This window comes from Arvicanthis niloticus, chromosome 4, assembly GCF_011762505.2.
Source record: "Arvicanthis niloticus isolate mArvNil1 chromosome 4, mArvNil1.pat.X, whole genome shotgun sequence".
NCBI lineage: Eukaryota > Metazoa > Chordata > Mammalia > Rodentia > Muridae > Arvicanthis > Arvicanthis niloticus.
This window is the reverse complement of record NC_047661.1, coordinates 92,412,707-92,429,580: the sequence shown is the minus strand read 5'-3', so window position 1 is coordinate 92,429,580 and position 16,874 is coordinate 92,412,707. Positions and strand designations below refer to the sequence as shown.

Below are 16,874 nucleotides of genomic sequence, written 5' to 3'. Positions count from 1 at the left end.
AGTTGCCCATGTGGGCCAGATGAGGGCATAGCATTCTAGGAACTGGAGTTTTCTAAATTGTGTTCTGGGAACCAACTGAGGCTCTGAATGAGCAGAACTCATCCTTAACTGCTGAGTCATTTTTCCAGCTGTAAATTTATTTATTTTTAAATTTATATTGAATATTCCTTTGAGCGAAGTGTGCTTTTAGGTAAAATCTTCATTTATAGATGAAGATATGAGGTTAACTCTTATTTAGGAATTTATTATATAAGTTCTTATTTAACAACTTAAGTACATTTTGTTGTTTTCTTGAAACAGATGAGATATCCAAGTTTGCATTATTAACGGTTCAGTTATACACTTTTGCAAAAATGCTGGGTTGGTGGTTTCTACAAATAAAATTTTCCACTGTACTTCTTTGTTCTACTAAATTTAATGTTAAACATACATAGGTTTGATAAAAAAAAAAAATTGGTCATTTCAGATACATTTTTTTTTTTAGTGCTTCAGACTATTCCCTTCCAAGGAGACACGCAAATATTTTACTTAGGGCAGAGACTTTACATACTAGTGGATTTAGAGATTAGTCTCTGCTCAAAATGTGTGATAGAATGTCAGTGGGTAGAAGAGATATAAAAATTTAAGCTTTATTGATTATTTTATAAAATGTAAATCTTTCTATATGGACAGAAAAATATCTAACCCTTTAGTTAATTATAGACATATAAAGGTAGTAGAGATGTGTACTTGTGTCAGTCTTCCTGTCAATGGCTTCCCCAGGTGGTGTTGAAATGATGCTATTGAATAAATCTTAGGTATAATGAAAGAGAGTTCCAGAGATTACAGAAATTTGTAGTTTTTGAATAGAAAGATTAACCATGTCTCTGTAACTCTTTTATGTCACTCTCATCTTTGTTTTGCCCTAATCAAGTTTTTTCATAATTATGGACTACTAGATTTAGAGAGAAAATACCCAAGGATTCTACAGAGATTGATAGGTAGTAATTACTGAATGATAGTGTTGAATGCAGGAACTTTTCTGTCAGTTACTTCATGATAAATCACCCTGCAATCTTCATGGCTCTCTGGGCTGTTTGTGCATCAGGCTATGGCTAATCTTATAGCTAGTGCCAGAAGATAGGATGAACAAAGTAGAACTGGAGAGAGCTCTGAACATATTAAACTCATTCTTCTGTAAAGTAAAACATTCTGGTACAGCAAAAAGAGATGTGAGGAGCTTTGTATGATGACTTTGGACTTGCTGCGTATTAACATGGCTTTCACAGTTTGATATTGATTGTAAATTTTTCTAATCTGCCAGGTGAGAGCCTGCTAATGTGGGTCTGTGTAATGACATAATTGGTGTAAGGATTTACTTCTGAACAACCAAATACTTATGGAAATTCTGAACTATGTGTAGTGTGTATGTGTTTATGTGTGTGTGGTGTAGGTACATGTATGTATGTGTGTGTCTGTGTGTCTGTTGTGTGTTACTTCTAGGCTTCATGTCAAGAATTGAAGCTGTGTTGATGATAATAATAATGTATTAGCAGAAAATATACAACTGCTGCTGCTTAGATAAAATGGGGTAGATGCTTAGACAATACGTTGTAATTATTCTACATGCAGCAGACTATGTAATGAACTTAACAAAAGTTCCAGGACTCTTCTCATGTATTGTTTCATTTGAGAACATACATGATTCTGAAAAAAATCATATTTTACTCAGACATTTTAACCATGTGATTGGTTAGAAAACTACTTTTGCATCTTATATCTTTTTGCCATTTTTTCCTTTCATTTGTTGCAGAGGTACCAACTGGGAAGGTGTTCAATTAAAGGTTATTCATCTGGCATTTGTATAATAATTTCAAAGGGTGGTGTATAATTATTAAGATTCAGTAACTCATAAATATATTGATGCTTTAATCCTAATGAAGAGATGGTTTACTAAATAATCTTAAAACCAACCATGTCATGGTGACTAAAAGATATAGTGACAGAGTTTTAGCATAGTAGGCCCTTGACTCTGCATGTACTGAGCATGAATAATATCCATAACTATAGAGAAATAGACAGCAGAAACTCCTTTGTGAAAAATTCTGGTAAATCTAAGTGCACATATGGAAAAAATTTAATAGAACTTACCAGATTTTAAAAACAATCCTAATAGATTCTAATGCCAAAACATGACATAAAATAAAAGCATTTCTAAGCTATTAATTATTGAATAATTTATTTTCATATATATGCTGGATAAATCTAGTCTTTCATAAATTATATGGAGATTTCCTATGAAGAAACTCTTAAAGAGACTGTGGGGTGTGTATATGTGTTGGGTGGGGGGTTGCATGTGTGCACACATGTGAGCATGTGTTTTGTGTGTGTATATACATTCATGTGTGCACATTTGTGTATGTGTTTTGTACAAATGACCAAGGAAATCCCTGACATACATCCAAGAGTTAAGAGTCATCTTCCCAAAATTTCTGATTATTTTTGATGGTTTTCATTAAAACAATTATAATAAAATGTTGATTCACTCAAAATAATCCCTTTCACTTTATTTTGTGGACTTTGGGCTTATAATTTATTTTAAGAAAAAGAATAATACCAAAATTTTTTATACTATCATGTGACCCATTCTTCATGCATGATTGAATAAACATCTGTGCTTTTAATTCCAATAATTTTTATTTGTTCCATTATCATCTAATAAATGTACTTTTAATTTTCACTGAAGTTTTATTTATTTTCCAGATGAAATCATCCAAGGAAAGAGAAAAAAATCCTTGTGTCAGGTAAAAAATCATATCCATACAGGAAAAAAACAGAATATGTCTACATTTATTATCATAGGTACCAAATTTATTTCATTAAAAAGACAACTACTTTGGCATAAGTTAATATACAACATATTCTTTCCTTAATGCAGGTAAGTTAACTGATGTATAAAACTTGCTTTGTTATCTAATATTATTTCATGTGTGATTTAAAAACTTAAAAATTTGCTAGAAAATATTTTTAGTTCTGAAGTCATGACCCTGTATGAGACTTTGTAAAATATTTACCTGTAAAAACCATTTTGAAATACTAAATAAAAGTTGTAATTTTTTTGGAAATATTGTATGCCATCATTAACTACATTTTATGTTTGAAAACTTATCTTTGAAGGTTAACATGCAAGGGTTACAGACTTCTCATCTGGATGGTCAAGTATGACAATCAAAATTCTTTTTGTAGATGAGTGAATTGCAACCTGTTTAAGAAAGAAAATGACCAATCCAGGTAGACAAGACTTGATTTATTGATAAAATTCATATCTCCTTACTCCAAAGGACATTTACAAACTTGGTTTCAGAAATAAAGGAATTCCGAATTACAAATGTTCACTTTTAAATGTCAAGATTACAGATTATGTTCTTTGAGATAAATTATCAGCTGATAAATGTTCCAGTGGAATCTGGTATCAATTAATTTAACACTTCATATAAGAAATTATAATAAAACATTTATTTTCAAGTCTTACATATATTACTTAAAATAGATACAAAATTCAGTTGGTGATTTTAAAATTTTATTGCTAGTCCAAGGTATGTGAAAGAAAATACCTAAGTGGAAAAAGAGAGTGAGGTTGATTGTCTTGAGCAAATATGACTTTTGAAACAGCCCACCCTATGTATTTAGTTACTAGGTTGGTCAAATGTTGAAAATAATCATTTTAAAACACAGGAATTATATTTGTTGGGCAAGTAAAATAATATTTGGGACTATTATTATGCCACTTACATCAGATTTTAAAAGTTCATTGTTTAAAAACCTATCATTCCACAAATTCATAAATAATTTCTTATTTTTATCTTTAATATTAGTTGGCATTGCTGAAGCACACTGAAGACAATGAAAGACGATTAAGTAGAGAAATAATTGTACATAAAGTTATTTTCTGGGTGGATGTTAAAACAGTTTCTCATACATACTTTCCTGTCCAAAAATATAAATTTTCTTGTTTTCCATATATACAAGTATTAGGTGAAATCTGGGTTCTGAGAAGAAAATATTCGAGGTATAGCACTGAATTAATTTTTAAAATGCATGATATTTCTGGCTGAAATTCAACAAGTCACTGTTAGCAAAGAAGGGATAATTGAAGTGTGCTCTTGAAAGTTTGGGTTTGACCACTGTGAAATCTGTCAGTGACATCAAATAACTGGTCTTCAACATCAACAAATACAAAGGCATTTTATTATTAATCAAGGGAAAGCAATTAGAGTCAGCAGAAATACAACTTGAGTTTTTGTATCACAATATTTATTGTTGTCACAGTCCACAACTGTCATGAAATTAGAACTAGTTGGAATTCAGAGTCACGTGCAAGTTTTGGAAATGGACACAGGGAAGACAGTGTAGAACTGTACATAAAATAATTACAATTTATTAAACACACTTTAACTATATCTTTGATGGACAAGAATGAGCACCATTTTTTTTTTTTTTTTTTACGAATAGATATTTTCTCTCTTTTTTGTTTTCTACAGCACCAACAAAATCCAAATAGGAAAAGGAGAGATGAGGGTTGAGAATCAAGAATCAGCCCTGTTGCCATCTCAGCCACACTATCTTACATCATTATGACTACCAAAACTTCTTTCCTCTGACTGTGCCTCCAGCAGGCATCAGAGATTTCTAAACACATTTCTATACCGTCCTTATTCAAAACTTGCATGTGGCATAAAATGGGTTGGCGGCACCAAGGTATTTTTCCTGTTGGTTTCATATGGTCTTCGTTCTAGTCTTAGCCAAGAAAGCAAGCTGGACCAACTTCAAATCCAAACTTCTGATTCTGATCACCAAAATCATTGATCATTACATCAATGATGGGAACCTGATCAATTTTTGGAGTATTGATCTCAATCACTGTCTTTTCATAGCCTTTTCGGGACTGTAAAGTTAAACAGAAATTAAAAGTTACTTTAACACTTAATATTATTAAAATTCATGTTATTTCCTTTGTTAACTATCTGATATGAGCTATAAAAGTGAGAGAGAAGAGATCACCAGTGACTAGGTAAAAATTCTTCTTTTAAAATAATTATGTCACATGAAGATTTAAACTTTGTTGACAATTACACTTGCTGTATAATTTCAATTGCTTGATTATGCATGGTTAAAAGGAATCTAAGTTAAAACATATAATTCAATATGAAATGTACATATTTATCTAAGACTCAAGTCTTACATAAATAAGAAATTCTTACTAATTTAGGTATAAAGGTGTAAAACCAAAACTAAATTATTTTATGAAAAATCAGAATAAAGTATGTCAGAACACTTTCCACGAATGGATCTGTGTGACAAGAATTCTGACAGAATTTCCAAGAAAATAAGACAAGAGTCCTGTGACTTCTGATCTTCCAAAACACGGAATTTGCTTTCTTGCCCCTCCCAAGTGTAGTAAATATGAGTGGGTTTGCTTTTGATTACACATTGCCTTTTGCTTTTGCTATTCTAAAGATGTTTTCAAGCATGTCACATCATTGAATATCTATATAGTCTGACAAATGTGTTCTTTGCTCATTTGACCTTGCTTAACCTTCAGAATATAAATTGTCTGATTCTCTAAATAAATTTGGTTCTTTCATGAGACCTTAGTCTGCCTTGCTTTTAGGTTCCATTCTCCCAGATTCATACCACCATATTTGGTGGCAAAAGTGTAGGAATTGCAGTGAAATATACTGGAGAGTTTTCTATAGCTTTTTCTCATTCTCTTTTTCCCCTCTTTGTTTTTCTTATACCAAGCTCATATTGCTAAAATCACAAACTTTGTTACTTGTAATTGACATTACTTGAGTCATTAACTCTAAACTAAAGCAATAGCTATTATACAGAATTCCCACATGTTAAAAAAAATTTCAGAGAATAAAAAGGGGGAAATAGACAATTGGTCCAAAGCTGGTATGATGTTTCTTCCAAAAGACAGACAAAAAAAATCTGTGAACAATATAATAGCAATTCCTCTATCATTTTAAATTCTTGGATTCAGGGGTTTGTTAGTTTAAATTTTTTTTTAATTTGAGTGACTCTTGTTAATATTTTTTAAAATATCAGATATAGATATAACAACATATGATCTAATGTTACCTTCTGTTAGATCTTTCAAACTAGATAATTAAGTGTGTATTTCAGAGTATCATACGTGCATGTGCCGTGGTGGTTTTCTGATATGTGCGTGTGCCTTGGTGGTATCTGAATATGTTAGTGCTAAGCTCTAAGTCTTTATAATTGATATCCATTTTAAGACACACATCTAGCTTTGAACCCTAACAAAGCAGTCCACACTGCCTTTTAAGCCCAAAACCCTGGAAAGAGAGCACACTGAGACTGTACTCACCGCACAGCCATCATACAAAGCTTTGATGTGTGGGTTGTTCTCATAGGACATTTCCTCATCGTTAGATCCCAGAAACCGAAGGGCTTTGTCATAACTTCCTGATAATACGTCATACCATGCAGTTGACTGATGGCAATTGTACGTGAAATTTTGTCGGGCAGAGGCAGTCAGGAGCTTCAGGAATGTCATTTGTACCATATTGATGGAATTGCCTTCCACATCTAAATATGAAAGCTGGAAGAAAAAAGTAATAAGGCATATAAGGACTGATCTTTCTTGTCATAAAGAATTAAATACTGTCTGTGAATGGTGCTGCCAGGTCTTGGTGATCCTAAAGGGAACACTATCATTTTATGAAGAAATGTGACAAGAGTCAAAGGAGCCATAATTAGGGGCTTTGCTACCAGCACTGGAATTCCCCACACCTCAGTTACTACAATACTGCTCATATTTAAAGCAAATTTACTTTATCTCTCTGTTTTTATTTTGATCTAGTAAATACTCTAAGAAAGCAAATGTTCTTATCTCCAAGAAATATTTTAGTATAGTTGTGCATATTTTAACTGGTAAGATAGTAAACATTTTTTCATTGAAAATAATTGAGGAATCTTGCCACAAAGGTTGAAATGCTTTTATATTGTTTTGCTGTCTCAGAAATTTTGTGACATAACTTTACCTGAATCTTTAACTATATCCCACGGACCATAGTCTTCTAAGATGCTTTTGTTTCTTAGCATAGATGTGAATTTGCCTATTTCCAGAAAATGTACAGCTTGTTTTTTTTTTTAAATCAATATCATCAAGCATAGATCCTCAGAAAATTTTAGTCAGTATCTGTAAAAATTATAATGTTGTTTTTACAGAGTAAAATATTCTTAGTTGCAAATTATTAAGTTATAACACCTTCATCGACTATTTTGTTTGTCATGAATGGAAGATCTGTGTTCCAGAAAAGTATACAATACTTTAAATTTTAAATTTTAAAAATTAAATAAATTATAAAATGTATTTATATAAAATTTTAGAAATTATAAAAATTTAAATGAATTATTCAGATTGAGCCCATGGAAATCTGTAATCTCCCGTTTTACAATAGCATTTACTTAACCTTTCTTGTTAACAAATTATAATGATAATTCTTGTGAGGTTGAAGGTATATTTTAGATGTGCTTTGCACAAATTAATATAAATTAAAATAAAATTAATAAATATTTCTAAATATGTGTATTGTAACTCAAACAGATGACTATTTATTATGTATGTTCAGTATATAACTAGAAAATTTTAAGTCAGGTAAAAAAATTCTTTAGAAGTCATTGCTTAATACGAATGCATGTGTATGAGTAAGGAGATTAAATGTGTAATTTATTACCTGTGGAAACTAATACCACTTAAAATATTAAATAAGTAAATAATTACCAGGAGTATTGGGAAATTGTGAGAAATTCCTAATTAACTAAAAGAACCATTTTAACAATCTTTAATATAATTTAATTGGACTTTAAACTTACTTTATCTTTAGCAAACTATTACTGGAATTGGTATCTGCATTGAAAGATTTAAGTAAACATGGGCTTCATACAAAAAGTGATCTGTCATTTGTTTATTATAATCATGAAACTAACAAGGAGGGAAAAATTACACATTCTACAAGTTCCTATTGAAATTAGGAACAAAGAATAACTGGGTTTCAAGGAGACAAAAAGTAAAATAAATGGAGTTAGATATATTGAATAAATGTTGTGTTTTGATTCTTGCTACTTTTAGTTTAAAAAAAACTATAATGCTAAAGTGCATTTTTCATTTGATTATACCTTCTTTTTCAGAAATCCTTTCAGTTATTTTGATTCAGAGCTTTAAGCTTTAAAGTATTACCCATGTCTAATACCTAAAGGGCTGGGAACTGTGAAGGTGTATGGAACTCTTTGTAGCATTACTTATGATTCAGCTTCTGAGGACACTTAATTGAAGCGTCACCTAAGGAGTTTAAGAGATTTTGTTGTATGTGAAGGCAGCAACATACCAGTTTTCCTCTCTTAAATTCACTGTACCAACTTCCCGGCTTCTCCTTTGGCCACGATGAAATTCTTACCTGTTGGGAAAGAATGAGCAATTTTTAAAAATGGATAAAAGTTATGAATATCATTGTTTATATGCATATCATACAATTTTAGTATGATTAGGAGATCAAAAATTGTTCTGAGTTATCTGGGTCCTATATTATACAAAATGAGATATGAAAAAACTTCGAGCTAGATCCTGTGAATGTCATGTGAAGACTGAGTTTTTCATTCCTGAAAGATTTTCTGTCTAAAAATAAAGAAAAGGAAGAAACTAACTCAAACTCGTTACAGTTACAGGTTATCAGGAAGCAGAAATAGGAGTCTTATGTAAATGACTTCTTCCAGGGGAAAAATGCCTGACCCATTGAGTTTTAAATAATAGGCTTAACTTTTCTTCTCAAGACTTTCATAACCCACAGAGTTAGCTGACTTATTTCAAATAATTTCCATCCCTCTGTCTGTCACATTGCTTGATAGGAAAAGTAAGGTTTATTAACTGAATAGAACAAATAAATATTGTCCCACTTATAGAATATCAGAAAATATCATTATGTCAGTTGAATATGCTTCTTCATACAGAAGATCTACCTGGGGCTCTAGAGATAAACCTCAAGTATCCAAATACTGAAAGGTAAGAATCAGAGAACTTGTTTGGTGAGTTTAAAATATTCAAAATATATGTAAAGTTGGCATATGCTCATTTTTTAAAACAGAGATTAATACTTTATAAAATTTTCCACTCTCAACATAATATGCAGCTGCAAATTCTATCATGTGATAATGGGCAGAAAATACCATACACTCTCTAAGATCTGAGATTCAGCTGTGCTGTGTCACGTAAGCCATAGAATTTTTGAGAGCAAGCAGGTGCCTAAAAAATACATCTGGGTAACAAAATAAAGGAAGAAGTATGTGTAAACCATGAGCATCAGTTTGGTGACTTATTCATGTTTATGCAAATGAAATATTCTAATTGCCCAGTAAGAAAAGCAGATAAATGAAAATACGACAGTATAATTTTCCTGTTTAGTTCAATATTGCAAAAACATGGCAGGAAGTGTCAACATTCACCGCCAAATTTGGTACTTACTCCCTCAGATTTTTTGTCTGGATAGATGCACGTCTCACCACCAGCTGTGAAATTACAGTAAACTTTGAAGGAATCGCCAGAGCAACCTTGGTTGGGATCAATCCAATATTCACCTAGAAGTTAAGAAAGAAGACCCTCATATATGAAGCTAATGATAATATCATAATGAAATGCATTAGATATTAAATTTCCTGTGTTGTTTTTGTCATATATAGTATATATTTGAATAGAGCTACTTTATGTTTCTTTTGCTTCAAATCTTTGTAAATAGCCTAAATAATCACTTTGAAATAATCTCTTTAGTTCTTAGCATTCCAGTCAGACTTTGGTTCCAGTTTAACTGTAACATTTTCACCTATGAGCTCTGTTTATGTGTGATCACATCTTAGTAATCTCAGTGGTGTAATCAGCATGTTTTTATGTGTAACAAAGCAAGGTGATTCATATGTTACCTCCGTGGCTACAGCATTATTTCATAGCAAAACTTCTTGTAATAAGTTCCTTTTGAATGGGATTCTAAGATGACCTGCATTCTGCTATAAAAGCCATTACTAAAATGTTATAGAACAAACTTGATTATGTTAATGACTGATATTTGGTGTTCTGTGAGTGCAAGTGGTAAATAATGAGAATAACATAAGGTTATTCTTTAAACCACAATGCATTTTTACTCAGGGATATTAGAGGATAAATTACATATGTGACAATTCCTTTGCTCTTTTCCTGCCCATACATAAGTTTCTATTTCAACTATTGATTTGAATCAAATCAATGTACTGATTATAGAGTTAAATATTGTGTGGGAGAGTGTTTACAATTGCTTATAATATATGTTGTGCACTTGCATCTGCACATGTATGTGTAATTGTATGGAAGGCAATGGTCAATGTTTGATGTTTCTTTCTACCTCTCCACCTTTTGTTTTGAGAGAGTCTCTCAGTGGACCTGGAACTCATCCATTCAGACAGACTAGCTAGCTGCTGAGCTCCTGGATTCTTTTTGACACTTCTCTGGCAAAATTAGGACTTGGGATATGTACATCCATAACCAACTTTTGTGGGAGAGCAAGGGATCAAAACTCATGTCTCCATGGTTACTCAACAGACTTACTCACTGAGCCATTTCTCCAGTCCTATTTGAAACTTAAAAAGCTCAAATTAATTGATTTAGTACTTGAAAAATCGAAAATACAGTACCATCTAATTCTTTAATATCCAATACTGCATATAATCAGGAGAATTCTTTAAATTTCAATAGTTTCTATAATTGTTCATGTCATTTGAACATATTATGTAACAAAAATATTCTTATTTTTCATCAATTTCTTCACATATGAAACACGTTTCTTAGAAAAACCATATAAGTAAATAAAAGAATTCACAATTTCAGCGTTCCCACCATCACCATCTGTATTATTTTGTATGTTATAGGAATTTTTAGTTTTGAGTCCTATAGAAAATGAATTTGTATCAATTATTTCATTTTACAGTGCCCTTAAGTATCCTTCAGAATTAAATATTAATAGATAAGTTCTTAAGATAAATTTGTTCCCTAAAGTGGTACAGTATCAGGGGTGGAGAAGTGGCTCAGCACTTAAGAGCACTTCTCTTCTTGAGGCTCTTCTAGGTGATCTGGGTTTGATTCCCAGCACCCACCTGGAGGAACACAACTGTAACTGTATGCTTTCTTTCTTCCTTTTCTTTTCTATTTCCTTTTTTTCCTCTGTGGCATCATGTATGCATGATACCCCCCCCCCCCACACACACACATGGGGCCTTGAAATACTCAAGAACATAAAAAACTAAAAACATTAGAAAGCTAAAGAGGTCCCACATACCATAAATCCCATGTTTAATTTGTCTCTAATTTATTCAGCACTCAGCTAAGAGTATTTTAACTGTAAACTTGGCATCATCATTTCTTCTGCAGAATAGTCAATCAGCTCCTTACCCAGGTACTTTGACAAGGTTTTGTGTTCCATTAATTTACTAGACATTACTCTGCAGGTTGTTCATGACTGCTTACTCTAAGTGAGTTATTTTTTGATTTTACACAAACATTAGGGTCTTGCTTTATTATAATTTTGCAAATGTTTCCCATATTTTTCCTGGAATAATTCTTTGATTTATTACCATGGCTGATGATCTCTTTATCATTTCAGAAGAAATATAACTATCAAAGTTATTAACATTATGTTCATCAGAATAGACCCACTTTCTTATTGCATAAATTCATATAAGTTTCCTAACACATATAATATGCTATCATGGGATTTCCTATTTTTACAGTTAGGAAATTATCTCTAGGCTGTTATTTTCACATTAAACTATGAGGACCTGTTTGTAGAACCACTGCTCATAAATATATAACAAATAAAGATAATCTTATTTAATTAGTATTGTAAACAATTAACAAAGTGGATTACTATGTTGAGATTATTGGAAAGTACAGCCTACAGGTAGCTCACTTTTTTTTAAAGGGCATTTTTCATCTCAGCTCTTCTGCATCATACGTGGTATGTAATTCAATGCCTGATCTTATCTTTTACACCTGGTGATCAGTTCTGCCTGATTAAATCATTTATGGAGTTCCAAAGTGTATGAGTCACATGCCATAGTCACATTCATTCATATTCATTTAAGTGTCATATGAATCCAACAAGAATCTATTGATTGGCACTGATTTTAAACTTTGGAATAGGAACGACATTATCTCAATTGCTTGTATGACGCCAGTTAAAAATAAGAATCTATATATATGACACTGAACTAAATGTATCTTTTGACATAATACTTATTTAACAACTATAGATTCACATTTATGTAGGATCAAATTACATTTTGTTAGTGTTAATAGACTATGTTTAAGATAATATCATTTTTCTGATGTTTTTATTTTATAGTGCTACTTGTGAATTATGTTTGACTTTTCTACAAGTAGTGTTTGTGTATATATATGTGTGTGTGCATATATATGCATATATATGCACACACACACATATATATATACATATATATATGAATCATTACATTAATTTAAAATCAAATATAAATCATTATATTAATTTAAAATCAATCATACAAAACAATAGTTTCCTGGGGATAAAGGAGAGACAGGCATTCTTCAGAATAAAGTGGAAAACTGAGAGTTGTATAAGTACTTACTGTTCATGAAACAACTAATTCGATGATTTTACCACCTATTTATCAAATCTGAAAACTGCTACTTCCTCAGAAAATAAAAATACAAGGCATTTTTAGGCTGCAGGCACAGTAAAGTATAATTACCATTACATGAGCTGGTTCTAGTTTCTCTGGCTATGTGTGCATCAAAGGAAAATGATTTTCAAAAAAGGTTTAGTTTTATGTCTATGATTGTTATGTCTGACTCATGTATTTTGGTGCCTATAGAGGCTAGAAGCTCCAAAAATACTCTGAAACTGGGGTTACCAACACTGTAAGCTGTCAGGTGGATGCTGGAACTGAACCTAGGTCCTCTGTAAGGGCAGCCAGTGTTCTTAATGACCTCCAGCCCTGAAAACTACATTTTTCCCACAAGTCATCATTATTCTTAAATATTCTATTCACCAAACCCATGGATCAAATATTCAGCTGTTAATCTACTTACTGTTATACATAGTATTCAGATTAATATACTAAGCCATATTAACATATTCATATCAGTTAATATTAACATAATCATTTTACTATAAGCTTATTAACAGTAAGTCAGTAATAAATGTAGTGGTATGCATGTTTGTGCACATAAAATACTATGCTGTGAGACATTTGCATGGACAATATATCTGTGCTAATAAGTATCCAAAAATAGTCCTGTCGAAATTTAATAAAACATGATTTTGTAGGGAACTTTAGAAAACATTTCTTAGAATGCATGTAAATAATTGTTTTCCCCATCTATAAGGATAAAAGTAATACTAATTTGCTTTAATTTGATTTAGAGTCTATATTAACTATATTAAGAAAATTGGATGAAATGACAAGACACTTCAGTGGCCCAGCAGCTTAGCGTATTTGTTTAGTCACTATTGACATACCATCTGGGAAATCAGGATGGCTGAGTTGCAGGTCCTTGCATGTTCGTGCTGGGTTGGTCTGTGTACCCATGGGAAACTTCATGTGTTCAATGTCTTGTTTCAGAGAATTGAGGGAACCAAATATTTCCTCCATGCCATCTGAGTAGTCAAGAACATTATCACCTGCGTCGGCCTGGATGCTTTCAGTGTGTCTTCTTGTTTTCTTCGGTGACAAAATAGGTAATGGCTGTATGACTTCACCAGGAGGCCCCTGCAAGCAAATTGATTGTCATTATTTCAGAAAATAGGATATACTGTGAGTTTATTTACTACTTATATTCTTTTAAAAATTAATTGGCTTAGCTATCAGTTGCTAAATTAATGATATGTAATATAAGAAAAGACATGTTCTTTTAAAATAATATAGTAGAGATATTGAGGTTTCCAAAGCAGATAATTACTAGTACATTATCTGTAAATTAACAGAGTAAGAATTTTTGCTGACATATTACATAGGTTACTCCTGTTATTTATGCACTAGTCTTGACTTGTATAGTTATATCCATGACTAGATATTAGAATCTCTGGGGACTAGAACATTGTTACAATGCTCTCAGGCTATCCACATTTTATTTATTCAGTATTAGCTTACTTTCCTAAGGAGTAAAACATGTGTACCCCATTATCGTATTAAAGTATGCATAACTTATGTTATTCTATATTACTCTGGAAGTAAATGCCATGCATTGAATTTACTGATATGTAAGTATAGAACTATATCAAACGGTTAATCCATATCCACACTGGAAAATCATGCTCCACCTATATGGGCAGTTAGTATTTCTGACCCTCAGCACAATAATTCAGAATTCCATCTTTCTTATCATTGGGATGATAGAATATATGATACAGTAAGGTGAAGTCATTGGGATAGGCCTATTTAAGTATCACTGATGTTCTTATAAAAAGAAAATAATATGCTCCCATGAACACAGATCTAGGCAAGGTTGAGAATCTAAGAAAAGTATGTTATGTATAAGCTGAGAAGTTTAATATAGTTTCTTCTCCCACTCTTTCAGAAAAAACCAATCCTGTGACACTTTGATCTAGTATGTCCAGACTCCACAGTGACACTTTTGCTTGTATTTTGCCCTGTAGGTGGACTAAATGAACACACATACAGTTGGAAACAATTTAGCTAGGAAAAACTTGGTGTCCTTGAAAAGCAGAATACAATTTATATTATATACAATTTATAATATATATAAGTCTACATTTTATAAAAATACTACATTTTAAAAGAAAATCCAAACTCTTTGAAAAAATATCACTGCTAATAAATGACACTTACTTAGCTAAAGGATCTGAACTTTCATCTTTATTCAGGAATAAAGAATATTCATTCATATTATGTGGGCACATATTCTGTTAGTCTTATTACATGTGACCAAAGTGTACATAATTATCTTGAAATCTTAATAACTTTATTGTAGAATGCAATTAAGAAATATTTATATGTAAAAAAATAATATCAATTAAAAAACAAATCTTGACATGTAGGGACTAAGTTGGATTTTCTTACAAAATCAGTACTTTGGACAGAATATGCGTTCCTCTTGTTATATAAGCCCAGGGAAACATTTTCTAGCACTTTTTTCCGCTGTTAAAAGAGTATCTTTCTTGCTGATATACACTTACCGGAGGCCCAGGAGGCCCTGGCATACCACTGTCACCCTTCTGGCCAGTAGGTCCCTTTTAAGAAGAAAACAAGACGAACCATGAAGTGAGAAAGAAATGAAACAGGCTCCATTGAAGCATTACCACTCAAATGAGACAATCACTTACAGATGATCCTTTGTTACCCTTCGGGCCAGCAGGACCCTAGAAAACACAAGGAAACACGCACAGGTAAATGCACAGACAATAGTTTGCACTGACATGCTTCCTGTTTTACCTCATATTTCTTTTGTCTTGTACTTACTGGTAATCCTGGAGGACCAGGAGGACCTATGGGACCAGCAGGACCTGGGATGCCCTAGTGGGAGAAACAATATCCAATTAAAAAGAGTCTTAGTTGGTTTCATTTTCATGTTTTGCTACATGCATTGCAAAAATCTGAAAATTTATGGACAGCAAAGAATTGTTCATTATGAATTACTTTTTGTTTGGGAATCCAAGATTTTTACCATTCATTGCAATATATAACTTTTATATTACATCACTAACATGAGGACTATACAGACGTACATTATATGTAATGTATGGCATCGCATCCCTAAAGCTCTCAAAATAAGATCTGATTGTAATGTTGAATCAAGAATAACTTGTACAAATATCTACATCATTGTGTCTTTTATTATTTTAACTTAAATTATATTCTTTATTAACATAGTTTTGTAAAAGAGTATAAAGTAAAGCAGATAAGGATCTGGGGGCCCTAAAGCCACCCCAGTGATCAACATGAAAAACCATGTGAGTGTGCAACTTTATTATGCCAACATAATGACGTGACCATGCATCTAACTGTGCTCACCCCATCGCCTTTGGCTCCTGGAGAACCTTGAGTCCCAGGAAGTCCTCTGTCACCTTTTTCTCCTTGTTCTCCGGGAGGGCCAATTAATCCAATTAAACCAGGGTGTCCCTATAAAAATGAAAGAAAAAATTAGTAATATATGTTAGATCCATGATGAAATTCTAGTCATAAAATACTTGAATGTGGAATTCATGAAACATACTATCAAAGAAATGGGGGGATTTTTTATAAGATTTCTGCATAAATTTAGAGCTTAGAACCTTCATATAATTAAGTGGATCATTATTGCTTATAGGAAGAAGATTCATTACTGAGAATGGAGTATTACAAATAAAAGAACGTTCTACAAAAAATAATAATCATTAGTGCTTCATCTACAATAAACTTAAAAAAAAAACAATAATGTCCAAGTGGCACATTGGAAAAAAAAACTGGAGAGCTCATTATTTCAGTAACCATCTCATTTAATATGAAATCTTTAATATTCTTTAGGGACCGCGTAGTCTTTAACAGAGTTCTGGAGACATAAAAACCTTTCAAATCATTGTAATTCCATTATACAAATGGCTCATTTTCTTTATGTGGTAAAACACAATATAAATTCTGGGAAAATGTACTATTATTTCAAAAACATTTCTGATTTAAAACTTTTTCTTTCATGTTGAACACAGAAAAATAATCATTTTTGCTATTCAGTCTATTTTGGGGGAGAGTTATTTAGCATAACCATATGCTTTCTCCATAAGGTGTCTAAAAGGGATCATTAAGAAATAGCTCTC

General features: G+C 32.0%; 1 protein-coding gene across 2 annotated transcripts in view; it reads right to left on the bottom strand.

Annotated features, from left to right (window-relative positions):
• Window positions 1–3,265: 3,265 nt before the first annotated feature.
• Col11a1 (collagen type XI alpha 1 chain) overlaps window positions 3,266–16,874 on the bottom strand; it is a 175,536-nt gene continuing 161,927 nt past the window's right edge. For both annotated transcript variants that reach the window (XM_076933160.1, XM_034499909.2), the window contains exons 59-67: window positions 16,096–16,203; window positions 15,544–15,597; window positions 15,408–15,443; window positions 15,261–15,314; window positions 13,584–13,833; window positions 9,527–9,639; window positions 8,397–8,465; window positions 6,374–6,607; window positions 3,266–4,924 (exon numbers count right to left, since the gene is read on the bottom strand). In XM_076933160.1, coding sequence (XP_076789275.1) covers window positions 4,778–4,924; window positions 6,374–6,607; window positions 8,397–8,465; window positions 9,527–9,639; window positions 13,584–13,833; window positions 15,261–15,314; window positions 15,408–15,443; window positions 15,544–15,597; window positions 16,096–16,203 — 1,065 coding nt within the window. In that variant the 3' untranslated portion in view covers window positions 3,266–4,777. The remainder of the gene's footprint in view (window positions 4,925–6,373; window positions 6,608–8,396; window positions 8,466–9,526; window positions 9,640–13,583; window positions 13,834–15,260; window positions 15,315–15,407; window positions 15,444–15,543; window positions 15,598–16,095; window positions 16,204–16,874) is intronic.